Genomic DNA, 26,390 nt, shown 5'->3' with positions numbered 1-26,390 from the left:
ATGACAGCCTGCCAGCAGCTATCTGCCCCTCGCCCGCTTTTCAGATTTGACTGCTTCTCTCTCTCCTCATGACAGACAGGGTGTCTCGAGCAACTTAAAAATAAAGATGTGCTGTAAAATGTGGGAACACTTCCCGGTGGTACAAATGCAGCAGCATGCCCCCTGTTCAACTCGTGTTATGCTACAGGGATGGGAAAAAAGAGCAAGATAGTAAAAATCTACATTAAAAATTCAAAACTATTCAAACTCAAATACACAGACCAATAAACACACACTCACACACACACACAGTGACCAATACTCCCACACACAAATAAACCCAAATGTTTGTTTAATTCCCTGAAATGTTTCAAGTGAAGTAGAATATGAAAGGTTTGTAAAAGGTGCGGTCTCATGAGCTCATTGGGCAAAGACAAAAAAGGGGACGACAGACGGGGATTGCGAGGAATCATCAACCACAAGCTGCAGAGGCCTGAGACCTCTATGTCAAGAATGTTGTGAGTAGGAGCCCAGAGACTTGACGCGAGTGTGTGCGCGCGCGCGTGTGTGTGTGTGTGTGTGTGTGTGAGTGCGTGCGTGCGTGCATTGTGTTATATTATATTACAGGTCAGCTTAAACTTGTATCTGAGTCATTGTTCTTCCCCGAGAGCCTGGGATTCCACAAGTAGCACTGTGTAAAAGAGGTTATCACCACTATGTCAGTGGTAACTTGCAGAAAAAGTGATACTTAATGCAGAGAAGGGTGTGTTTCAACCCCAAGCTATACACAGATCGGTACAGATATCAGGGTTGCCAGTGTGTGGTGATGAGCTACTTGCAAGTTCAGTTTAAATGAAATGTTTGAAGGTAAGAATTTTGATTCTGAAAAGTTCTTCAACCCAGAGTGAAAGACTGCCCCACCACACACTCCTCTCTGAACTTCTTGTCAATAAAAACCAGAGCCTGACCGACACAGAAGTTTGGGGGCCGATGCAGATACAGATGTTATGGAGTAAAATAAATTTGATATTGATACATGAGTGTGTTGTCTTTATATTATAGGGTTTACAGTATGTCCTGTTGTTGGTCCATTTGTAGAAGAATGAAAATTTGTAGGCTAGTAGTTAAACTTTTCTTAACTATTTTTCTACCCCAACATATTTTTCTGCATTATGTTCTATAAGATAAAAAAAATTACATCGTCACATGCCCGACATCATATACACCAGAACCGATACATCTGTGATAAGCCAATATTGGCCAATAAAACAGCCAACCGTTATATCGGTCGGGCTCTAGTGAAAATATCTTTGTTGCCAGAGAAAACATTGCAGTGATTACTTGCGATTTTTCAACTTACATATTATGAGAAACCAAATTCATACATCATTACTCAGGAATGGAGATTGGATGCAAAATCCAGTAAGTCCTACTTTACTAAATAAAGTCATTGAAAGCATGGTAAGTTGATAGAAATGTAGACATGGTGTTAGTTATCTTTTCATAGCTACAGCGGAATATAAAGGATATTAATGAAAGAAGTAAGGGTTCACAGAGGCCATGTGGAATTTGGTCAGTAAAAACCTGTGACTAACTTTTTGACAAAGAAACCATATATATCACCAAATCAACCTTCAGAAGGGCAACATAGTGAGATTAACAAAAAAAAGCTGATATTCCATGATCCTATATCACACGTGATCAGTTTGGCTACAACTCTCCGATTCTCAGGTGCTTCGAGTGTAAATGCAGCACCAAGCATGGACTCTCTCATCATGACATTAGTTCATAGTTGTCAAATGCTGAACGTGTGCAGTCCCAACATGCCCTCGCTTCGTGTCGCTTTCTTTCTAGCAGTACAGGTGCCTCCTGAGCAACGCACTGGGAAACGTCTCCGGAGAGCAACAGCAGCACGGCGGCTCATCTTAAACTGTCTGCAAGCTCGGAGCGCACAGGCTGAAAACTCATTTTCTGGTATGTGAGCCGCGTCTGCCGAGTCAAGTTTTATATCTAAAAAAAGCCTGGCTTTAGCCCCACAAAAAAAAAAAAAAGAGTAAAGAAAGAAAAGTTTTTCTCTGTTCCTTCACTCCCATATTCTACTGGGACAGCGAGGGGAACGAGGTGGAGGAGAGGGGAGGGGGGAAACTTGGCCTTGTTCTTTTAAAAGGGCTGGGACAACCTGCCATGCTATCTGCGTGCTTGTTGTGTGTCGTCGTGCCCTCCAGCAGTGTTGGGGATTTAGAAGCCCCTCTCCTCACAGTTAAGTTGATAGGTCACGGCACATTCCAGACATTTTCTCTCTGTTTGTTTTCCACCAGGAGGACTCACAATGCAGCTTGCTGCTGCGGCTACAAAGCGTCCTGCTGGTCTTTGATCTGCACACGAGACCTGAGTAGGCCTAGACAATAATTGAACGAACAAACAATCAAAACTCGTTCATTGTCTTCTCACACACCTCTTCGGATTCATCGCTGGGGGTTTATTTCCAACCTCTAAGTTTCAAACAAACGTTTTCTAGTGATGTTGGAATACAGTCATGGCACTGTACTGTACTTGGCAACAACGAGACACAATTAAAACATTTCTGTCCCTCCCTAGCAAGACTAAAGCAGCAGGGGCAGTACAGTTAACCATCAGGGGCTTCTCAAAAAGTTGCAGTTTGCAGTGCTACATCCTCCGCAGTTAAACTGAGGGGCTGCTTGTAGACCAGCCACTGCTAGAGCCAAGTTTAGTGGACGACACTGTCCTGTCGCACCGTGCAGGTTGACATCTGCTCGCTCCCGGCTGAGGAGGGTCAAGAGAGGCTGATAGGTGTTGATGGCACTGACCAGTACATGATCATACACCACCCTTCTGGCAGGAATTATCGTCACACATTTAAAATTAAACACTCGTCATTGGCTTCTTCACTGGGCTTCCAAAACAGTTCTAAAAACAACACACTTTAAGTGCTGACTTGTGAATAGGTATAGCCTTAACAGCAGAGGCAATAAAAACCGTTTGAGCAACTTTAGATCTGATCCAGCAACACTCCTTTACGTATATGTTAATCAAAACAGTGTTCAGTAGATGATGCTGGATATAAGGCTGTCTGGTAGTTTGTATTTGGTTCAATTTATAAATGCACAAGTCAAATATTAAGCAAGAAAAATTTAAATAAAATACAACAGGTAAATAAACCCCAAGAAAAAAATATAGTGAAGGACCACTGATACATTTTTACCTTGGGCGCTGAAAAACTGTGTTTGTATAACGGATCTGTGCACAGCTCAGTGACCTCAGCCACCTTCTACCCTCTGTAAGCAGTTCACTCTGTACCTTGAAAACACTGCAGAGCAAATGTGGTGGGCTTCTGTATGCAGCAAAAAAAATATACAGTAAAAACAACAAACAATAAAAAAAGAACACGCCCGCCCAGTGAAATTATTTTTGATGGGTGCTGGATCAACTATTCGTTATTCTGTGAGCATGCTTTCTATTATTCATGTCTGCTGCACACAGAAAGTTGGAAGAGGGAAGATCCGCACACCTAAATGCTCCCTTTAGTAGTGACGTTTCCTCAGACTTGTGTTGGAAACGTCACTACGGCAACAAACAAAAAAAGCTTTTAGCTGTGCGGATCTTCCCTCTTCCAACTTTCTGTATGCAACAGACATGAATAATAGAAAACATGATCACAGATCAAATTCTTTATCTACTGCAGCATTAAGAGTGTAACTTGTTATCTAAAGAGGCTTCTGTGTGTCCCTACTCCCGCGACAGGGCCAGAGAGTTTAGATTGCGCGTGGTGTTGTTGGCTGCGAAAGCCTCCGACTCCACCAGATGGGCACAGACAGGGTGAGCCATCGAAGATAGACACAAAGGTGGATGGGCAGAAGAGAATTTACACCAGGAGGCTGATAGAGGCAGAACAAAAGCCTTGCTGGACACAAGAATGTCGTGCACGGAGCAGCGTGAACTCTGCAATGTGTCCTTGACCGGGGGCATGTGGCTTGTTTGGTCAGCAGATCTCCCTGGCGCGAGTGCCCGCTGCACTGTCCTGTTCACTCTCGCAGCAAGGCAGATACAGTGTGACATCACAGGACCTGGCAGCCATGAAAATGAAGAATCTATAATTTGCGCAAAGTGACGCACACCTTAAAAAAACACACCTCCACCAACTACCGAGCTCAGCATAAGGATGGACAGGACGACCATCTCTCCCCTGTTATCTTGGAAGAGGGTCAAGTCACTGGTGGACTCTGAAAAACTAATTTCCTGGATGTGCACTGTAATTTGATTTAAAAGGTTATGTGAAGTCAACTACAGAGGTTTAAAAAGAAAAAAGAAAAACCACAACAGGAAAAAGTGCAACGGGAGAAAGGGAGATTCTGAAAGCGGTTGTGAAAACGTTTTAAGGATTGAACAGTGGCCCCCTCCAAGGCCTTGTCATTATCTGGGGCTTCAATGAACTTAATACCCACGTAACAAAGTGACAGATGCTTTGATATAATGTGGCCAGCAGTAAATGGCAAAACTCAAAATGAACGTGGGTAGTCTCTCATTTGATTTTCCAACACAACTATGGACCATCTGAAATTTTCATTGGTTGATGTCTGTAAAAAATAATGATGCCATGCATGTATCTGACATTGCAAAAACAATAAAGCAATAAATTTGGAATTGATTTACTTTTTGATATGTTTTTTTCCATGTTTAATTTATTTTATAGCTAGCTGTCTCAGTTAAGGTCCACGTCTGACAAGAGTAATAACATGTCATACAATCAGGCTAGTGTTCCACTCCAGCAAGAGATTCTTTTACAGGCACTTCAAGCTTTTCTTCTTTCCTCTGTCATAAGCTGTGGACTGTGGGAGTGTGGTAGTGTATAATCAAAATGAGCAACTATTTATACCATCAGCGGTACCCTCAGCAAAAAGCACAGCCGACGCACAAACAACACTGTGATAAAACACTGCTGAAATAGCACCAGTGCGTCAGTGTCACTTGGGTGACTTGCTGACATTTTTGTGGCATGAATGCAGAGAAGTGCATTCTCTTGTGTATCTCAAGTTTCTAGAAAAATTGAGAATTCCAAGCTTTTTGAAAATACTTCCACAGGGATATAAAAAGCAGCCACGGAAAAAAAAAAAAAAATTAAAGAAAAAAACGAAAAGAAATCCTTCCTGAAAACAAAGTTATTGGAGATTTAACAATGTGAAAATGTAATTGGAGCAAAAAATAAATAAACACAATTGCTCATTAAGCAATCAGTGGATTGAGTCACTTGAAGATAAATAATAACATGGTGACAAATCGCTAAATCCTGTTAAATGAGATGCAACTATTACATTTTAAAGACTACACAATAGATGAATATTTGAGGTCATAATGATAGCCAATGCCGAAAACATAAATAAGCAATTCTAACTCAGAAAAAAAGGGGACACCATGCTGGTGGAAGAAAAGACTAGAGATTACATTCCCACAATGCGATTCGAAAAAAAAAACCACTGGCTCCTATGAAAACTGGAGACAGGATGCTGAAGAGTACTGTAAAAGGAAAACAAACAGCCAGGAAATGAAGGACAGATCAACGACAATAACAGGCTCTCTGGATATTAGTGTCACTAAAATGAAACACAGTTCTGTGGTTTTTACTTTATAAATGTCGAAGGGCACGTCAACAAAGCTCCCAGTAAATGAGCCAACACACTTACATGTGCACATATGCAGGCAGAAGCATATGAGAGGAGCACAAGAATCCGAGGCTCTCCTCTGCACTGAGGCACACCCTTGAAATATTTATGAACCCTCCACCTTCTATCCTCCACTACGGCAGGGCCACAGCATAGCTGTGTCTTTCTTTATCGCTGGACTTTGCAGCAGCCACAGTGGCCGGCTGGTCTGCTCCAAGGCTCAACATTCTCCTCCGTTAGGATCCTATTATAGAGCTAACTAGCAGCCATGTACCGAGTCCTTTCAGTGTTCTCAAAGCTCTTAATGCATAAGTTTATCCAACAGTGCATTCATGAAATACTCGGTTTTGCTCAACAATAGGCTGAGCTCACAGGGCGATCCCACTGGAAGTTCTTTCTTCACAGTTTTATGTGGTGGGAGTAAGTGACCACAGAGAGGAGTGAGTCAGGACCAGGACCGGGACCGGGACAGGGGAATGGGGACAGGGGTTTCCTGTTCACACTAACCACACCTAGTGCGCATGCCTATCACAATGATTCAGGTTTACAGGTTGTGTGACGCTACTGTTGGATGAAATGTCACTACTTTGCAAAAATTATTTGATTATTTTACTTTAATGACCTCCATGGGAAACTGGGTCACTGCAGGAGCAGATACTAACAAGAGGAAATGAGAGTCTCATTAAATTGACTGGACATTCTGCATAATCACTGCATTGTCATTATGCATTTGCAGAACATTTGAAAAACATAGCGCCACATTTTTACGGCTGGGTTTTCTTTCAAACACCTGAACACTGCTGCAATCAATTGCTCAATGAATCCAAATAACCAGGAAGCAGCCAGACAGCACTTAAACTAGAGTCCGACCGTTAATATTGGTTGGCTGACAATATCGGCCAATATGAGCCTTTTGCAGACATATTAGTGTGTGCGTTTATGTTTGTAAATATGCGCCGAAAATGAAATCTTACAAACAATGCAGAAAAGATGTGAATTTAGGTTTCATGTTAAAAATGTACATTTATTTTTTTATTTCAAGTTATATATATTTGGTTTTATTTTTTTTTCCTTTTCATTTGCAGTCATTTATAATAAAGTTTATGGTTAGCCTGTAAAACGTCAACCTTTAATTATATATATATAGGAATTATTGCCAAAATATCGGCCAGTTTATCTGTAGTTTTTAACTCTCTAATATAGTTATTGGCACCAGCCCCCAAAAATCCACATCAGTCGGGGCCTAACCTAAACTACCAAAAACCGTCCTTGCTCCTGTGTAAATGTTTGTTGAATGGGAGAAGGCAAAACAAGCACAATGACCAACCAGGGGCTCGGCAGTTTTACCCGGCAAACACCAGCGCCGGACTAAAATGGCTTTGTAATCAAAGCCATTTGATTACAAAGCAACAGATTAGAGAGCAACAGAGGAGGAGGGAAAAAAAACAGTGAATGATAGTCAGCCTCTGAATTACTCAGCAGACCATCTCTCCCTCTGTCCTCACAGCAGGAGCTAATGGGGATCATCCGTCTTCTTGCCCTCCTTTCTACGCCCCATCTTTTCATCCCTCATCTGCATCCAGGTCAGCTGAGAAATAACAGAGGCCCTTTCCAATAACTATGATGCGTTCAATTTTTTAAGAGGGAAATTTTAGTCTACGAGTACAGTTGGCAAAAGCCCTGGTAGCATGTCTCACAAGGCACAATTACCAAGTTAGCTGGACAATTGCACCAATTAAAGGCCCTAAGAACATATATTTCCAGTCAGCTTCTCATGAGGGATTGGGACTTGAACACATTATTTTCTGCCAGACTTAGAACAGCTGTGCTATGCAGCTTTTTTTCCCCATAAACGTATTCTCATGAGTTTGAGGATGGGGCTCAGCTGAAAAAAAGTGATGTCACGTGTTTTTCTGTCCACCAATCAGACCTCACAAGCATTCCAATCCAAGTCTGGTGACGGTTGTTGGCTCTGTGAGATTCAAATCGAATGAAACCACAACCAAAAGGTTTTTGACCTTTAAACTCTTAAAGGAATAGTTTGACCATTTTGGTAAATGCACCTCTTCTCTTTTAAATGATACCACCTCTGGTTAGCTTAGCTTAGCACAAAGACTGGAAACAGGGGGAAACAGCTCGGCTAGTTCCATCCAGAGATAACAAAATTTGGCCACAAGTACCTTTAAACTCATAAATCTCACTTCTTTGATCTGTAAAAAAAAAATCAAGTAAGCATATTTCCCATGCCATATCATTATTTTAATAAATAATGCCTAATTATATATATTTTTTTATTTGATTTTTGCCTTTTTTTATTAAGAATATTTAATGTTGTGTAGTAATGCTAAAGATTTAATAGAGATTATAGGGAGAAGGAAAACATGGAGGAGCTCTTTTGCTTACTTTAAATCCATTTTCCTCATTTAAAGCAACTCCAGGTTTTATTTAGTAATCCTGCTTCGCAGTGCAGTGATGTTAAATTATTTAACTCCATACACCGATTTGACAACAACATGCACAGGTTGTCAAAAATAACTTGGTGGTTTGGTTGCAAGTTTGAGGACAGTAGAAATTAAGTAAATGAAACAGAGCATGACAAATTGGAAATAAAAGCATCTCCAGAGGAAACACTGTTTATTATAACCACAATAAGTGTGCGCAGATTGTTTATTTCACACATCAGCAGGCCCAAGTTGCCGATGCTGGAACATTTATCTGTCTGCGCTTCTGGACTGTCTCAAACCAAAATTATTCAAATGGCTGCTGGGGCTAAACTGCTTAAGAAAACATACATGACACAGCTACTCAGCCCCATAAATAATACAGCTTCCCCACACACACACCTAATGGCACACTCACTAAAAACCTGAGATGCGTCTCTGTGGAACACAGAAGTGCCTGACGTTAAATCCCGGTGAGAAGAGTTCATTGAGAAGGGTATAAAACCTCTGGGACTCTCAGGCTCTCATCTCCTTCCAATAAAACGAGCCGTCAATTCTATCCTGAGACAGGATGCTATGGGGAAGCAACCGAAGGGCATCAGCGTGAGGTGAAGAGTTCACCGCAGCATGCAGGAGTGGGATTTGTGAGTGAAAAAAATATGTTGATTTCATTTGACCCTGAAAAGAGAATGACACTCTCTTTTCTTTGATCAGAGAGAAAATAGAGGAAGTATGGAGGTGGAAAGGTCTGGAGACAGACATTGGAAGAGACAGTGGGGAAAAGACAACCAAGTACTTTGTGTCAGGGGAAGCAAAACCAGAATGGAGAAAGCAGAAGGCAACAGAGTCGGGGAGATACAACTATCAGAGCTCCAACATAGCAGGATGTGACATGTGGAGAGCAGGAAGAGGAAACTGGACAGATATAGATTGGTTTGGTAGCTGCCCCTGAAAACATGTCCATGCCTTCAGGGGCCTCTGTGGCAGTTTGTGTGCGTATCAAAGCGTGCACCTTTGGTGTACCCTGGTGTGGAACCCTGGTGTGGAATGACTGCATGCTGCTAACATGGAGAAAGAAAAAAACTCAATGCAGAATTTGACTAGGAAGGCACTCAGTAGAGCGCATACTGTCCCTCCGCCAAGGCCAAACAACGCTAAACGTGTCTGCCTCGCTTGTATAACGGGACAGATAAAAGGAAAAGGGATGCAGCCAGGTAATCTGCACCAAATCGTACAAACTCATGGATCTCAACACCATAAATATGTCAGACTGTTCCAGACAAGATCCATGAGAAACTGAAGAAAACTATGATCTTATAATGTAAAAAAAAAGACAACGCACCAAAATGTAATGGGTTCTTCCCAGGCCCACGTACCATCCCTTCACCCAGTTTAGAGCAAACTTGACTAACAGACACAAGTGAGAACATTACATTCTGGGCAGAGCAGTGTTTTCTATGACTTCAAGTTCTATATCTACACTTAGTGCTTATGTAGCTGACATTTTCTCCAGCGTTGACAAGAAATGAGGTCACACCCCTGGGGTCAAATTACAAATCTAATCAGACCTGATGTGGATCATTAATCAGAACCACTTAAATAAAGGGAGCAGGAGAGATTAACAAAAATAAATAAATAATAAAGTTGTTTTTTGTAAATAAACACAATCTTGTTTATTTACGGTGTACTGAAACTGAAATCTTTACTCAACGGGACGATGAACACAGTTTCACTTACTCTAGTTTACTACTAGTGTGGTGCTGACAAGCTACTGTACAGATCAATAAAGTCCTTCAAGCACCAAATTTGAAACAGAGGTGAGACCGTCACGCAGTCTTAACTCACCACCTGCATGACCTGCTGTTACACAGGCGTCTGTAGATACAGACACTTCCCCGACTGACTTTTAGGTGGGGCAGGAGTTCCATATGTATCGAATTGAACATATAAGTGCTCGTAATTTCCTGTCCATGAAGAAGAGTTTAAAAATCACAATTACCTGTCCGACAACTATTGATGTGGACTGCTATTACCCAGCCCTAGACCTGGACATGCAAGATAACCCATGCATAAAAGCCAGTCTTTGCACTTTTGATACCAACGGTCGTCAAAGTGGGAGGTCAAACAGAGGATACGGGTGTGGATGACACATGTGCACCTACAGTACACACACATACGTGTGTTCAGATTACCAATATCAGCCAAATCTACGAGGGGGACATCCTTGTATCCTCTTTTTTTCTTTCTTCCTTAACTTAAAAAAAACAACTTGATCATGTTGCCTTTGTTGAGCAATGTGTAAATATTATCACAGTTTTAACTCTGAGGATGATGATGATGATGATGATGATGATAGTGATCTATTGATGTGTAACAGCCACTGAATCCAAACGGATGACTTCTGGAGTGGCCACCGGTTAAAACAATCTCTATTAAAGTTTTACAGTCATAATCTTTTATACGACTGGCCTCTGGTCAGGCAAGATATGGACGTCCATTTGCAATCATATTCTAATAGGGAGGTGGGGGGGGGGGGTTTCCTTGTTTATGAAATTCCAGAAGGACAGAAGCTGCTTTGTGAAAGACAGAGGCGCATAACAACGGCCCGGGTGTGTCAGCTGTTCCCGTCGGGGCCGATAGCCATCTGATCACGGACGCGTGTCCTGTAAAGCTTCAGAGCGGCCTGTCTTCATTCCCACGTGGGGACGAGGCGGTGTGAACCGGTCTAGTTCAGGTGAGGTGATATCAAGTCCCCGAGCTGCAGGAGTTCGGAGGCACGAGGGAGAAAACGCCAGCAGAAGTTCGGCAAAGTGAAGGACTCGTCAGGGGGCTGCGGTGGGCGCTGGTCCTGTCGCAGCTGTCACACACACATTCACTCTGGACAGGAGTGCTTCGTCGTGTCACGCACCGCTCGTTTGTGTACATGATGTTGTTGTTGTTGTTGTTGTTGTCGTCAACAACTTACCTTCAGACAGCTCCAGCTCCAGCTCCGCCAGCTTCTCCCGCACCTCCGCCGGCAGGGTCATCGCGACGGCCGGCGTGGGCTCCAACGTCATCGTTAGCAACCCGCTGGAGGTTCTCTCTGCCATGGCGGTCCAGTGTGAGGCGCGGTTAGGTCCACTGGGTCGCCCGGGGGGTTGAGGAGCGGCAGTGGCACCGGAGAGTAAAAAACAATGAGGGGGGGGGGGGGATAAACCCACCTCCTCTCCACTCCTCTCTTTCAGCGGAGGAGGGCCAGCGGGGTGTCGGTGCCTCTCCGCTCGCGCTGCAGCGTCGTACAGATGTGGGAGGAATCTCTCCGCGCCGTCATGACACGGCTAGCTGCGCGGCTAGCGGACGCACCTGGCTGCGTGTTCCCGTGGCAGCACCGGGCCCCCGTGTGCGTCCCCTCGGCCGCTGTCAGTCCCCTCGACGCTGCTTCGCCTCAACTGTGCAGAGAACTCATTCAACTCCTCGCTCGCTTCCCACGGCGCAGTCGCCGTTGCGTCATAGCAACAGCAGCTCCCGGCCGTGCGCGCTCACGCGGCCCACTGCGCGTGCTCGAGCGCCGGGCCGCGCTGACGCGTGCTGCCCCCTGCTGCTCCGCATAGGACGTGGCTGCCTCCTACTGTCACAAACACATAATACTGCACTTCTGAATACTTTTATTATATTGTGAGGCACAATGCACCAGATAGTTTTTACAGATGCAGCGGGAGTTACAATACAGGTCCTGCCATAAGTTTAAATACAGTATAAGTGTAAGCACTGAATGAGGCTGTAGGCTGATTATTGCTATCAATTCATCTGCTGATTGTTTTTTTTCACAATAAATTAGAGGAGAAATAGCCATCGTAACTTCCAAGAGACAAAGGTGACCTGGTCAAGGTGTGACCAACAGTCTAAAAACACAAAGTTTTGAGTTTAATAAAGAGTAACACAAAACTCTCACATTTGAGTGGCTGGAACGAGAATGTTTGATATTATCTTCACTTGAAAATGATTAATCTATTATCAAAACATTTCCTGATTATTTTTCAGTCACTCTAAGTGTGCGCAAAAAAGGAATGTCAAATTCATCTTAAATCCAGAGGAAAGCCGAGGTTATCAGTTTAAACAAAAGTACTAAAAAGTTGTACTAAAGGAGTAGACCATTTAGGTAAAGTTCAAGCGCTGACAGGCATTGAAACGTTAGATGTAAGTGTAGGTGATAAAATGAGTATCAGTTGAGGTCCTGACAGAAATTACTTTCTTTCCACAATGTGAGCTGAAGTGTGATCAATGTATGTGCTATGTGTGTACAAGGTCAAAGTAAGGCAAGGCAAGATTAAAGCACAATTCAGTCTGAGTCAACATCAAGTGTTTTACATACAGTTTCACTTTAAAAGGAATTACAAATAGACATATTACTAAATGTTTTTTTAAATTAAAACAAAAGATATTTTGAATGAATAAGGTCAAATTGCTTGTCGTAAAAGAAATAGTTTGGATTATGAATTATTATATATTATTATACAGCCATATACGTATGCCATAAATGTTGTGAAATTTCTTCAACTTTTTGAAATTGGAAACAAGAAACAGCTTCATTGCAATGTGGCAGTCATAAACATTATAATGGCGTCAATGTGTTTTTCTTGTAAAGAGACAAATCAGTTGATCCCAGGAGAGATAAGTCTTATTGTAAAATCATATTGCAGGTAATAAATGCACACATACATTTAATTGCTTTTAGATAACTTGAGCTACAATGAACAATGAATATATAGTTGATATAATTTCAAATTGAAACATAGCTTGTATTTGTTAGAATAAGTATGAATGTTTTGGTTAGTAGCCTACAAAATGAATAGTATATTATAAAACACAAAACCTTTAAAAATGCATATCAAATTGAAATAATAAATACATAATAAATAAAGGTATTAATGCAACACAATCACATATATAGTGTTGACTTTTTTCACATCTCTACACAGGTTAAAAGAAAATTTGACTCTGTATTTTTCACTGTGTATCTCCACATGGTTAGCTGCACTGTATAACACAATTAACACATTAATGCTTCAAAATTACAAACCAGCATCTTAAGCAGGATTAGAACATACTCCAGGTCTTATTTGCGCTTTGTGTTACTCTTCAAAAATGTTCGTCTGGCATGGATTGACATTTGTTTTTCTATTGCAATGCAATGATTGGGCTTGATGCAACTGTTGTTGTTTATGTTGTTGATGTCTGGGGGGTCGGGTTGGAGAGGTGTCAATGTTACTGTTACCATTATTGTTTTAACCTGTGAGTACATTTGTCAACTATGAAAGTACACATGAATACATGTACTCATTACTACTATTATAACATATGCACAAAAGATACTGGGTGGGAATTTCCAAATATAAAATAAATACACATTACAAATAAATACATTAAAAAAAAGTTCCTTCTCTGACATTTGTAGAAAATAACTGTTTTAAATAAATATGGCCAGTAGGTGCCACTGTTTACACAGTGGGGGGGAAGCTTCAGAGGCAGGACACCATGTGTTTTCTTGGTGTGTATCTGACATTATTGAGGATTTAATGGACACAATTTTATTAAAATCCTCTATTGTAAGTAAAGATCTTTCCTTAGCGTATGTTTCAGATCAATGTGGTAGTTTGCGCCAGGATTCCTTCTGTTATGCTCAAAGATGGCGCCATTCACCTCGGTATGAATATCAACAAGTTTAGTTTTCCTGTCAAAGCATAATCAAAACAACAGTTATTATTGAGGCTGTAGTTTATAGCTTGTATGGAAACTGTCTGATGCTAAAGAAAAGCTGAATGTGCTGTTGAGTGTTTGCCTGCACTGTACCTGATTTGGCCCTTGAGTAGGGTATCTGTCAGAGCCTTCAGGTAAATGGAGCGATGATGTTCTTGCACCAGTTGACGTTCGTCCGTCCAGCAGTGACTCCAGAACACATCTGCATCTGTAGGGATGTATTCATGGCTCGGGCGCCCACAACACCCGTCTGTCTCCAGATCCTCATCCTGATGGTACATCCCGGCACAGGGCTGGAACTGGGGGACACTGTACGTCTGGATGAAGAACAGTTTGGGCTTGCCAGCCATCATGGGGCACGCATCAGTGGTGAAAAGACGTCGGACACTGTCCAGGTGTAGACCTGTGATGTACGAGTCTATGCCTAGGAGGTGATCTGCCGTACCACGGCTAATGAGGCAACAGACAAGGCCATCACCTTTGAGGTTCTCTCTCTGTTGGAAGATTCCTCTGAGAGCCGAGAGAGTATCCTCCACACTCAGCCACTTGTAGAGGGCCACATTGAAATGAAGAGCCTTAAATGTTTGTTCCAACATGTCTGAGGAAGTAAGGAAAGATGAAACCAGATTTAAGTTTCACAGCTAAAACAATTAAGAAACTATCAATGATCAATGGACTCACTGATTAATTGACTAATCATTTTAGCTCTAATTCATAAAAAATGAATAAAAATAATTAATTGTCAAGTACTGTACTTAGATATATAAGTATATGAAGCATCACAAACAGGCTACAACAGTAAAATGTTGCTTACATGTTGATGAATTAGCATTAAAAATCTAATAATATCATAACATGCCAGTCAAGGCCCACGTTTAATTCCTTTTTGCTGATGATACTTTTGTACTTTTATATTAGTAGGATTTTAAAATACAAGACTTTAATTTATGTAGAAAATCTGAATACTTCCTCCACCAGTGGACTGTGGGCACTAAGTGTTTATTTTTATTTTTTACTCACCTCCGTCATTTCCCACACAGTCTATGATAACACAAACTCCTCTGGGATTACTGTTAAATCTGTACCCATCCAGTGGACTCTGAAATGCAAAGGAGCAAGTGAATCAGTGTCACTTTTGCACCTTTCTACTTAGACAGGCTGGAAAATACAAGCTCCAGTAATGAGTGAAAACCTTACCTGGCAGCTCTGCCCTGTGTGTAAACGCACTGGTGTGGTTTCTGGGCCTAATGACAAAGAGTAAGATGGTTATTTGCACATGCATTTGAAAGTAAATTCAGTGGGTGACCTGGGGCTTTCCAGCTGTCTTTACTGGGTAGCTCTGGTAAAGCCCCACCTGAAATAATATTTGTCAACACCTGTTCTATTGGTTGAACATGTTGTTTTGACTAACTATCTCTGGGAAATACAGATCTTTGAAGTTGCTATAATTTGCTAATATTTCTTACCAAAATGGAGGGACTGTCCTGGTCTTGTTTGCTGTAGAGAACGCGAACTATGAAGAGTGGGGGATGGAAACTAAAGAGTAGATATTTTTCAGAGGTTTTAGTTTTATGAGCAAGGAACATGATAAGAAACGATAACTTTTGTGTCAAACTCACAGGAGCTCTGCAACTTTCCTGTTGATGTGAATACTGTGGAGGTGTGGCAACTGCTGAACACAGACAGAAATTCAAGTAAACATGAATGGTGAAATATAATTTACAGAACTAATTATTACTTTTCTGCACTTATTTGTGTCTGCCCTTCGTCCATTAATGCTGCTGGGGTATAGGGCTTTAAAGCTTAGAAGGTACGACGAACAAATGGCGTTCAAAATAACACCATGTATGGATATTTTCTCTCATGTGGGACACATATGTGGTCCTTGGACATTACGTTGGTCTCATTGAACAAGATAGGTTTTGTCAGTTGTGCCTGTAAATAAATAAATACTGTACATCATTATCTACAGTAGCAAAGAAGAACAAAGAGTTTTTTGATGGAAGATGCATAAATACACTTCTGCATTGTCAGAGTACCTGCACATTGGATGTTCAAAGGCTTTGGTTTCAGTTTCTATTCTGTTTCTGTGCAATGTTTTCCTTGGACACAATGCAATGTGCAACAATGATCTGTTTCTATGGAACTTGAAACAGCCAGATGTCTATGTTTATGTATGTGGTTTAATCACGTCATGGACCAATTCAGTCCATTAATTCATTAACTTTCACTTCCCGTGTTCAGCATTACCCAGCCCAAAGAATGTGTTAAAAAATGTTCCACTCCCCAGGCAAATGATGCACATATCACAGCTCAAACGTGACTTGAGAACTTCCTTGTCACATTTTGTGTAAGTGTGTCTTCTGTTCCATAAGCTCTCAACAAATTTGAGACAGTCAGTGTAAAAAAGGCATGCTGTAGGATAAATAGTCTCACCCGAAAGCTTGTAAGTAGCCACTTTTTTGGCAAGGTCAACCCTGCCAATGTTTGTTAAACATTCCTGGACAAAGTCGACCCTTTCAGGTGAAACTAAGTCCAGCTTCTCAAGTTCAATGATCACATCCAGGAAATTCTGTGAGGCGGGAAAGAGAAAGGGGGAAGTTAAAATGGTTCTAACATGCAACCCCCCCGCCCCCCACACACACACACACACACACAAGTTGAGTGTCAAGTGATGACACCAAAATTCCCGCTTCCCACACACACACACACACACACACACACACAGTATTCCAGTAAGTGAAAGCAAAACATGACTTCATTCATTTTCTTCACCTTTGCTTTCTCTAACTTCTCACGAGACAATGTGCTGCTTATCAAAAACTTCACATTGTTCAGATCTTCCTCAGCCATATCCTCACTTATGTGAGCCATCAATACTCTGCAGGGGGGGGGGAAACGGTGATTACTCAAGGACCAGCACGTGAACCGGGGTTGTCAAAAGGATTACGTCATGTTAGATGAGACCATCACAAAAAAAAAAAAAAACACGTCTTACCTGAATCTGGGCAGAACCTGTTGGCACCCAAGAGTCCTCTCCACCTCATCCCTGCTGATGCTGCACACTTTCCTCAGGATGTCGAAGCGCCTCAGCTGTAACAAGAGCTCGGCCAGAAACAGGCGACCTCTGTCGTGGCACATGACCTTGGCTCTCAGCATCTCCTTCGCACAGGTCGTACTGTGATCCGTGTCCAGGCTTTCACACAGGTAGAAGAGGACCCTGCGCTCGCAGCCGCTGAGAGACTCGGCCACCTGATTAATCGCCTGGAGCTCGGGTTGGTCCGGAAGGGCCATCGCGGACTTCTGGTAGACGAAAGGCGCCCGTGGACGCTGACGGAGCCCGACTGCAGTGAACACGGGACAGTTGAATGTGAACAAAGCAAGGCCTCGGCCTAGCGGGACCGTAGGCTGAACTGCTGCGTAAATATGAAATAGAATACACCGGTAATAATAGACTTAATGGCGCTTACCTTACTGCGACAGAGACGCAACTCGAATCGGAGAAGACGCGCACGACGAGGGAGGAAGCGCACGACAAAAAAAAATCCCTTTGGGGAAGTACCTCTCTATGAGTAAGCCCTTTGAATATTTCACATCGAGTACAGGCACAGGATAGCGGCCTAGTCAACCTATGACTCTTTGGAGTTCTGTAATAACGACACAACTGGCGGCTAAAGTGAAAGTGAAAGTGGAAGCATGTGGGCCACAGATGTTGACCGTAGATGGACTTAAAGGCACCGTTCACACGATCTGGATCAAAATCCGTTTGACAACTTCAAACTGCAGACTTGGTGGATTCGTAGCCTTTAATCGTGATTTGCTCCACTATCAGAATCAGACTCGTGTTTATTGCGCACAAAGAATTTGCCTCAGCACACATGGCAAGTAGAAAAAAATAAGAAGAAAGACTACAGCAAATGAAAACGTACAAGGAGGAGGATAGAGCAGGTACTTAAAGTACAAGAGCAACGAGTAAAACACTATGTAACACAATTAGGTAAATACAAATAAAACCATATGTTTATTATAAAATATACACTGTGAAAATATATGCACCCATGAGGTTTATGAATGAATTTAGAAATATTACCAAATGGAAAGGGGAAAAACGCCAGCCAATAGGATTTTTCACAATCAGCTATGTTCATCCTTTTTTTATTCAAGCTTGTAACTGATTTACATAGAGTTGGTAGTTTTTAACAATCAATAAAGCCTTTATTTACAATTAGCCTGTAAAGGGTGCCCTCAGGCATTATAGTTAACGATCCATTGATTGACTGATTAATCGATTAGTCGGCAGACAAAAAATGATAATCAGCAATTATTTGGATGATTGATTTGTCAAATTCCGATATTTCACAAGGACAAAGGTCAAAAGTCTGTCAAATGTGAGGATTTGCTGCTTTTCTTTGTCCTGTTACCATGATATTTCATGCTAACACCACAAGCTTATTATTATAGCAAAGCCCAGACTCCACAGATTCCAACAGTGTGTTTGTTATCACTCTATGACCAACCACCATCAAACAAGCAGCCGAAGCAGAGCAAAAAAAAGTTTGTATCAAACAGCGACACACATAAATGATGTCTTACCTTTGATGTTTTGTCACTATAACTTGTGTTTTAATCCATAAATCCGCTTTTGCTAGCTAGCATAAAGGCTACTTGTCATTTTGAGCTGATATACGGCCTGATGCAGCGCTGTTTGACTTCAGCGGAGGGATTCTAATGTGAAAAGCCTTCGACCTATCAAATTCCTCACATAGTTAGTGAATGGTGTTGTTGACATGGATCTGGAGGCTGTCAATCGATTCTCCTTGCTCTGACGGTTCGACAGAGGTGTCAATCATTCAGATTGACCAATGGGCTGCTGAGCCGTAGCCCTGCCTATGTAACGATGTGTCGCTGCCAGCTCTGACGTCATTACGCCGCACTATATAGATAATTTTTAGAGATAGATGATCACCTGTTAAAATAGTTGTATTAGATGTAATACACACTTACAGAGACATATAAGTGAAATTGGATAAGTTTTGCATTGAGAAACAAATGTGGTGAGTCCGTCTGACGTGTCCCTATACTAAAGCCTGTGACTTTGCTCTGCTTCACTTTATCAGTATGAAATTTGGCACAGATAAAGTTCACATGTTGTTCTATGGATTTCAAGAGGAATGGGGTTCACATGCATTATTACACAGGGGATATTCACTCTGATATTTTTTTCAGGCGAACATGAAATCTTTCATTTATGTTGCGTTTCACTTTAATGTACTCTGACCCAGTAACATCTACACTTAGTTGTACACCTGCTGAAATCCCACATGCGTAACCTATAAACAGATATCAAGATTATTCATACAGTCACCGTGGTTGCAGAGATATACTCTTTTCATTTTGGGCATGTCATTTTCCAGCAGGTACAAGTGGGATCGTATTATGCATCTGCGTTTTCCGACGGTCGTGAAGGTATCACTGCTGCTCTCTGCTTACACCACACACAGCAGCGCACCGAGTTCCGCTCCGCCTGGCCAATCGCGTCGCGCTGTGGCTCAGCAGCACCGTTGCAGTGTGGGGGGATCTCGCGGAGGTGCTGCTCGTCAAGCGAGGGAGCAATTGGAGGAAGAGACACTCGACCCGGGTGACCGCTCTGGACAAACAGCACCCCTGCGTCCCCGTCACAGTCACCGGGTGACATTGGCATGAGCAGCCTCGGTCCGGGTGAGTGTCTTTAATTACCTCGTAACCGGCGGAACGGGCAGGGTTCCCCGGGTAGCCGCAGCACACGGCTGCTGGTGAGTTGGAACAGCATCTCAACTGTTGTGTTGATGTGGAACGTGTAACCCGCGGCGAGCAGGCTCCGGCGTCTGCGTGTGTCGAGTGTCTTGGGGGGAACCGCGCAGCAGATGCTTCGGCTCCGGTACAAGCGAGCGGTTTCGGCCTAGTCACGACCGGTGGAGAACGCGAGGGGGTTGGGGGGGGGGACGAGGACGCTCGCCAGCTGCCGGCTCGAGCGGACACGCTAACGGCGCGAGAGGCGAGCTAAGGTGGCTAACGTTGACGTCCAGGTCGAGCCTTCGTGGCAGTGCCGTTACCGCCGCTAGCTAGCGCTCAACTGGCCGGCTAACAGCTGCGCACAAGGGTCCGGAGAACTCGTTAGCTAGTTCTGAGTGATTAAGGTTGATGTTGAAAACATACACAGTATGTTTTTTAATATTTATTTTTACTGTGACACTTTACAGTTGAATTCAACAACAACAACAACAACGACGTTTGTTTAAAACAAAAACAAAAAAGCATTTTATTTTGAAAATAATAAAGGGCATAAAATGCAAATGTTGCACTCTTTCAGGCAGCCTTCGTTCATCACTCGTGTTCTATAACCGTTGATCTACTCGTGACCCACCGTGCATCTCGGACGGAGCGGCGCTTGAGGGTCGACTCATTCATTCTGTCGGGTGGGTTTTGTAAAAGCGAGTTGTTGTGGAGTCAGGATGTGCAGCAGGTGAGCTGAAGGCATTTACATTAAATAACCGCCACGTGATGTGTATTGATATTATGGATATAAATGTGCACATGGCCGAGTTATGTTAGGTATGAACAAATAACTCGCCCCCTCAGCGGCCTCTGGAGACAAGGAACGTTTCATCTGTGTAGCCCTTTATCCCGCATTGGGCTGAAGACATGGTCCATCAGTGAGCGAGACTAGATTAGAGCCTCGACCAACCATAATTTCATTATCAATTAATCAATTAATTGACTTCTCATCCACTCTAGTTATTCAGTGCTGGTAGGGGCCCTGCCCTGTTGATCCATTTTACGTGACACGTGGAAACGCTGCTGTTTGTCAGCAAATGACACAAATGCTGCCTGGGCTAATATTGGCCTTGATAAGTAAACCGCCGCTCAAATAATGGTATGAAAGGGAAAGTTTTGGAGCCGAAGAGACAGATAATTCCACTCCATCTGCTGCTCGTCCGCTCTTGTCATCCCTCTTTTCTCCTCGTGCCTTGCTCCATCACTGTGTTTTTTGGGAGTGATCTGTCATCGGAGCCGTGGTCTATTTTAGACAGAAACGCCATTTACCCACTTAATGTGTGTCTATTTCTCCAGGAATTACATTTCTTTTATTTCTTAATGGTGGCATATTCAGCCGGACGTCTTTGATGAGCAGAAGGCCTCAAAATGTATCTCATCATTTTTGTGAGTTGGTGAAATAAACCAACACCTTTAGCTTGTATGCTTTGAAAGGGTTTTCATTAGAAGCAGAGGTCAACTCTGGTAAACGTTGTGGCAGTATCTGAGCAGGCTAATCATGTGTACAACATTGCCATTTGTTGGTCACACATCTGCAGCAGCTGTGAACTTATTGAGACATTTCTGAACTGAAACAAATCTATCCGTGAACTGCGTTGAGCTCGAGAGTTTGTTGCCTCCCTCCCACCTATGGTGATGCACACGCCTAGGGGATCAAAGCTGTAATTAGCCTGCCATGGATTAGCAGTGGGGACTATTTTCCACTGTACTCGCTCCCACAGAGCCAGAGGATCACACAAGCAGCCAGCCCTCTGCCCTTCCTCTTCTTCCAAAAAAACCCCAAAACTTTATTGTTGTCCCACTCGTGGCCAGCCACACAGGAGGACTTCCCAGTTCTTCCCTTAGAGTGTGGACATGCAGAATCTCTGAAACCGATCATGGTATTTTTCTATGTTTGCTGTTATTCAGCATTCAAACTGGTTTCTTAACGTGCTTAGGAGTCACCAGTGGAGCCATTCTAGACATGTCAGTCTTGAGAATCAGCTGAATATGTGGTTGGCATGTAGCGAGAGAGCGAGCTGTGCTGCCGCTGCTGACTCACTGCTCTGCCAGGTATGAGGTCTGTCTGTGTGTTGGCTGTCTCCATGATGTACAGTACATGCTGGGCGCCTTGTTTGTCTGTCAGCCAAACGAGAGTTCATACTGTTCCTCTGGGAGCTCCAGCGAGGTGGAGCAGCACGACGTGTGTACTCTCTTGTTTGTAAATGAATTGCTGTTTTCAAAACTGATTGCAAAAAGGTTTGGGAATTGCAGTGTATATTGTCCAAGCTAATGATGTTATTACCATACAGCCGATTCTACAAAATGCCATTTGAGGCAACAGGGTAACTTGACGTTTATGAACGATAGTCTTGTTTAGGAAGGGCAACAGATGATTTCTTCATGATACCATACATGTAGGAGGTTCTTGTTCCAAACAGTGAAAGTCATGTTTCAGAAATATAAATCATTAAACTGAATTCATTGATGAGATATGAAAGTTTCTTTATAGAGAATGCCATCCCCCGGGGGTGATATGACCTATCAACCCCTGTTAGATCCTTTGAAACTGCAGAAACACTGCATTGCTAATGTTGTCACTGTAAACATTTGCCAGTTCAGTAGTAATCGCTCATCCTGAAGAATTATTGTCTATATTAATTGAGTTAGTTTATAAGCTAATTATTAACTCCATTATTTGTATTAATAGCAGTAAAAATAGCACTGCTTGTAGTTTATCAATAACTAGTCAAAGGAGAATATATTAAGTACAGTAACAGTAGTTTATCATACCAGTTATTTATCAACTTCATTAGTTAAACTTTGTTTTGGCAGTGGTTTAGATGTGGAATGAGGGTTACTTGTGCTTTCAGTGTGAACTTTTAAAACAATCTCATATTATGTCTTATCTGAGAAGTGGCCTTTGGCTGGACGTGTGAACGTTTTGATTAGGTTAGATTATCCGTAGGGGGAAATGGCTTGTTCCCATGGAAGTTGTGAAAGGGTTTGTCATTGTGCTGCTCTACTGTGTGGCTGCTTAATTTCAGTGTACCACACACTTTCTCCTCCTTCACTTAATTTCTGAGAGTGCTCTGTTTGCCACCCTCCATTATTCATACAATGCTGTGTTGGCAGACCAAGTAGTTAACCTTTAATCCACCATTCTGGACTGGACGCAGTGATTAGATGTTGCATCAGAAGGTATTTCAGCCAAATTTAAATCCACTTCTGATAGTAAATGTAGAAAAGAGAGACATCTATCAATATAGAGGTCAAGCTATAATTTTTAATTAAAGTGATACTATATGGCAAACTACATAAGTGACTATATAAACTATAGAAGTTTTATGATGTGTATATAGTCTAGCTATGCATATTTAGAAATGTGTTACTTTACAAAGCTATGAAACTTTGACCGCCAATTCATCTAATGCTGTTTCTTGTTGAATATTTTGCTGGGTCTCCCATCAGCACAGGTTGCTGAGGCTACTCTTATATTTGCCAGAACCAATGCCAATGACAAATGTCGGTTGACGATCTTACACTGGACCGGAGCTGCAAGACTGGAAATCAATCCAGCTCGATTGTTCAGCCCTATTTCGAAACAAAAGTACAAAACACACAAGTATCCAACATACTTACAGTGAGAGAAAAGTTGCTAATCTGTCCTTGACAAGATGGAGCCTGCAAATGTTTGCCATTTCTGCTTAATAAATAACCAACCCTGCTTCTCTGTTGTAGTGACTCATAGGACGAAATAGCTGAAGAAGTTAGAACACCATGTTTTGCACAGTGAGATTGAACTAAAAGACTGTGGTAGAATAGATAACTGGTATTTACTAAGAATTAATTTTGATCTTTCTGTTTGTACCACATGATGTATGCCTTTTAAAGTGTTATACCAGTTGTTGTAGTTGTTGATTCAGTGTTTCCCCTACGCCCGCCCCTCCAACGGGAGCCCCCGCCCCCCCCTGCAAAGTCAAATTAATTTAAATAAAAATGATTATTTTTTATTTTCTTAAACCAGTAAACCTAGGGGAAACACTGGTGTTAAGTAGTGTGACCAAATGTGACGGGGCTGAAGCTCATTTGACATGCTGCAACTGCAACACTTGAACAGAAGGAAACACCACATCCTGCCGTTGACCTCAACACAGTTTACATGAGCCTGAAAGGCAACTAAACTTCAGACCCTGTTGCACTGCAGTGTGAGAGTGTGTGTTTGGCGGGGAAACACAAGCTCTGTATCAATAACATGTCAAAACGGTCAACTTGTGTTAGCCAAGACGATACTGTAGCTCATCATCCTTCCACGGCCACTGTTCGACTCTGAGCTCTCCTGCTCAGTTTGTTTGTCACGACTCGGCACTTGTCTGACGTTGAACTGATGCCAAAGCGCCGTTAATTCCAGATGCCTTTGAATTGTTGCAAGGTATTTGTTGTCGTGATATGGTGGAAAATATGAGGAATGAGAAGCAAGCAAGCTATGAGAGATGTTCACTGGAGAGCGACGTGCCTGTTGAGAAAGGTGTTCCCTTACATTTATTGAGGAATGAGGATTTTCCTCTTTACGTATGCAACCTAGCTGATCAAATAGAACGTTACAAGGCAGCCAAAGCCTAAAAGCAACAATTTGCATAACATAATTCAATGTTTTAGGTGTCTTGGTTTAAAATGACTTAGCAGGACAAAGTGATTCACTGGCGAGTAAAGTCTGGCCAGGGCTCCGTGGCTAATGCTTATTAACTTGGCTGTCATTGTTATCAGAACTCTGTCATTGTCCAGCCAGTGTAATATCTTTGAGTCAGCTGCTGTGCGAAGGACGGGGGCTAAAATGTTGCCCCCCATTATTGCTGTTTTCTATGTTGCAGGAAGCAATTTGATTTGATAATTATTATTTGTCTCTGGGGCGGGAGGAAGTTGAGAGCCCAGGCTCTCTGGTTTGATTTTCTTGGTATTCAGCAGTTTTGTAGGCCCCCTCACCAACTGTAGTAATCCAACCCCCTCTCCTCTGTTCTTTCCCCCTTTGCTGATCCTTTGGTCATGGCGGCTGTGGCCTGTGGGCAGTCCAGTGGTCTTGGTATGTCATGGTATACTAAGGTGGACCATTGTAAGAAGACAGTTGATCAGCTTATATGGCAGTACAGAATTTTCCTCCATCTCCATGTCTTTAACCTTAAATCCAACCTTAAATGCTTTGCCCAAACACACACACACACACACACACACACACGCACATTGTCAGCAGCAGTCAGGGTGAATAAGTGGTCATGTGTCTCTACTTTGAACTGTCGGTGAACTTCTGACTGCCAAGTTTTTTATAAAAACAACCCCTCCATCTCATGGCTGTTGTTCACTGTAAATCGAGCACACTTGTTCATTCCAATGCTCCCATGCAGACCCAAATTACAGGTACTGTTGTGTGAAGGCGCATTGCCAGAGCTAGTTTTCCTGAATTCTGCCTGCCTGTCGAGGACGGTAAAAGCATAATTGATTTTTTTTGATGGGCCACTGGTGCAGTGGGATTCCTCCCGGTGCTGTTGATGACCAGCGAGAGTATGACAGACGGGCCCGTTGTCAAGGTGAGGCAATATTCTACTATGAAGCAGTGTGGTGTAAAAATACATATATATATATATATATATATATATATATATATATATATATATATATATATATATATATATATATATATATATATATAAATTTTACAGATAAGTTTGCTTTGAGAAATTTTACAGTCCAGACCACTGACATCGAGTCTTTTTTTGGAACCAGCTACTCAACTGCTGTGCTGCTGGCTCATGTTCAATTATTTTTTAACTACGTCATCATGCATTAAGTGACCTTGTGATAGAGACACATTATGTAATTTAGCCAATTAGCACAGCCATCAACTAAGAAATCATTCTGTTGGATTGTGAACATAGTGTGTGGATCCATGTTATGAGGCTGAGAGGAAATGGTATAAAAAATCACAATCTCTGAAAATTGTTAGAACAAAACCCTATTCAGTTCTCAACAGTTGATTAAGCTCTATGATGTTATGGAGGAGGATGTAGTGGTGTAAAATTAAACATTTTTACAAGGAAACTTTTACATTAAATATCTTTACAATGTTTTATCTACCCCCTTTTTCGTATAAAATATATAATATAGGGGACAGACAGACTATTAGAAAACCGTTCAATATAGTGCAAACCAATAAAACATCCCCACATACTACTGTTTAGAAAATAACACTAGACACAGTGGTAATTTGATACTGCATGTGTTGTACATCAAAAATTAAATGAATGAATGAATATTTTGAAAATGACACAATAGGGTGTGCTGTTATTTTTCCTTCCATAAGGAAAGACCCGACTGGTTCAGACACTACACACATAACACTTGTGGTCTATATATGTGCCTGCTTATTATGATAGCTGTCTGGAAATTATAGGGCATTATACGATTCACTGTACGTACACGAGGACAAGCTCACAAGCTGAATGCCTGTAATGCAATTTAGCATTTACAAGGGAATTCCTCTCAATCCCAATGCTAATTTGTCAAGGTCAGGACTTGAAGTCACCATGGGGATGAGTGTTCATCCTGAACGTGGATTTGTATACACAACATTTGCATTGAATCCATTTGCATGCCTCCATTTGAGGAGCAGAGGGGACGGAGGCAGGCAGGATACTCTTGCCATTCACCTGCGTGCGTGCGTGCGTCGAGCGTGCGTATGTGTAGTTGAAGAGTGAGCCCATCCCAACAC

At 42.2% G+C, this 26,390-nt stretch overlaps 3 protein-coding genes across 9 annotated transcripts in view; 1 reads left to right on the top strand and 2 right to left on the bottom strand.

Moving 5' to 3' along the window:
• Positions 1-11,595, bottom strand: part of dip2a (disco-interacting protein 2 homolog A) — a 72,984-nt gene extending 61,389 nt beyond the window's left edge. For all 3 annotated transcript variants that reach the window (XM_035604933.2, XM_047337458.1, XM_035604940.2), the window contains exon 1: positions 11,064-11,595. In XM_035604933.2, coding sequence (XP_035460826.2) covers positions 11,064-11,187 — 124 coding nt within the window. In that variant the 5' untranslated portion in view covers positions 11,188-11,595. The remainder of the gene's footprint in view (positions 1-11,063) is intronic.
• An 831-nt stretch (positions 11,596-12,426) lies between these two features.
• Positions 12,427-17,128, bottom strand: LOC118283202 (CASP8 and FADD-like apoptosis regulator). Of its 2 annotated transcripts, none has more exons than XM_047337460.1 (9): positions 16,833-17,128; positions 16,610-16,715; positions 16,271-16,406; positions 15,454-15,506; positions 15,301-15,370; positions 15,032-15,078; positions 14,855-14,933; positions 13,928-14,432; positions 12,427-13,808 (listed from the first exon to the last, which is right to left on the bottom strand). In XM_047337460.1, the coding sequence occupies exons 1-9, from the start codon at positions 17,126-17,128 to the stop codon at positions 13,679-13,681; spliced, it is 1,422 nt and encodes a 473-aa protein (XP_047193416.1). In that variant the 3' UTR covers positions 12,427-13,678. The 2 variants fall into 2 exon arrangements, with proteins under 2 accessions (XP_047193416.1, XP_047193417.1); XM_047337461.1 differs by having other exon boundaries at positions 15,454-15,503.
• A 49-nt stretch (positions 17,129-17,177) lies between these two features.
• LOC118283201 (protein FAM126B) overlaps positions 17,178-26,390 on the top strand; it is a 40,262-nt gene continuing 31,049 nt past the window's right edge. For 2 of the 4 annotated variants that reach the window (XR_004784453.2, XM_035604947.2), the window contains exon 1: positions 19,263-19,552. The gene's annotated coding sequence lies outside the window, so the exon portion shown is untranslated. Of the gene's footprint in view, positions 17,407-19,262; positions 19,553-26,390 lie in introns of those variants that run through there. The other 2 variants (XM_035604948.2, XM_035604949.2) reach the window with 2 other exon arrangements.

The sequence above is a fragment of the Scophthalmus maximus genome, chromosome 14 (assembly GCF_022379125.1).
Source record: "Scophthalmus maximus strain ysfricsl-2021 chromosome 14, ASM2237912v1, whole genome shotgun sequence".
NCBI lineage: Eukaryota > Metazoa > Chordata > Actinopteri > Pleuronectiformes > Scophthalmidae > Scophthalmus > Scophthalmus maximus.
This window is presented reverse-complemented; position numbering and strand designations above follow the sequence as displayed.

Coding starts and splice junctions, on each gene's coding strand:
- LOC118283202 (XM_047337460.1), bottom strand. CDS start 17,128: ATGGCCCTTCCGGACCAACCCGAGCTCCAGGCGATTAATCAGGTGGCC. Junction 15,507..16,270: donor GGCTACTTACAAGCTTTCGG/GTGAGACTATTT, acceptor GTCTGTGTTCAG/CAGTTGCCACACCTCCACAG. Junction 13,809..13,927: donor CTACTCAAGGGCCAAATCAG/GTACAGTGCAGG, acceptor ATGCTTTGACAG/GAAAACTAAACTTGTTGATA.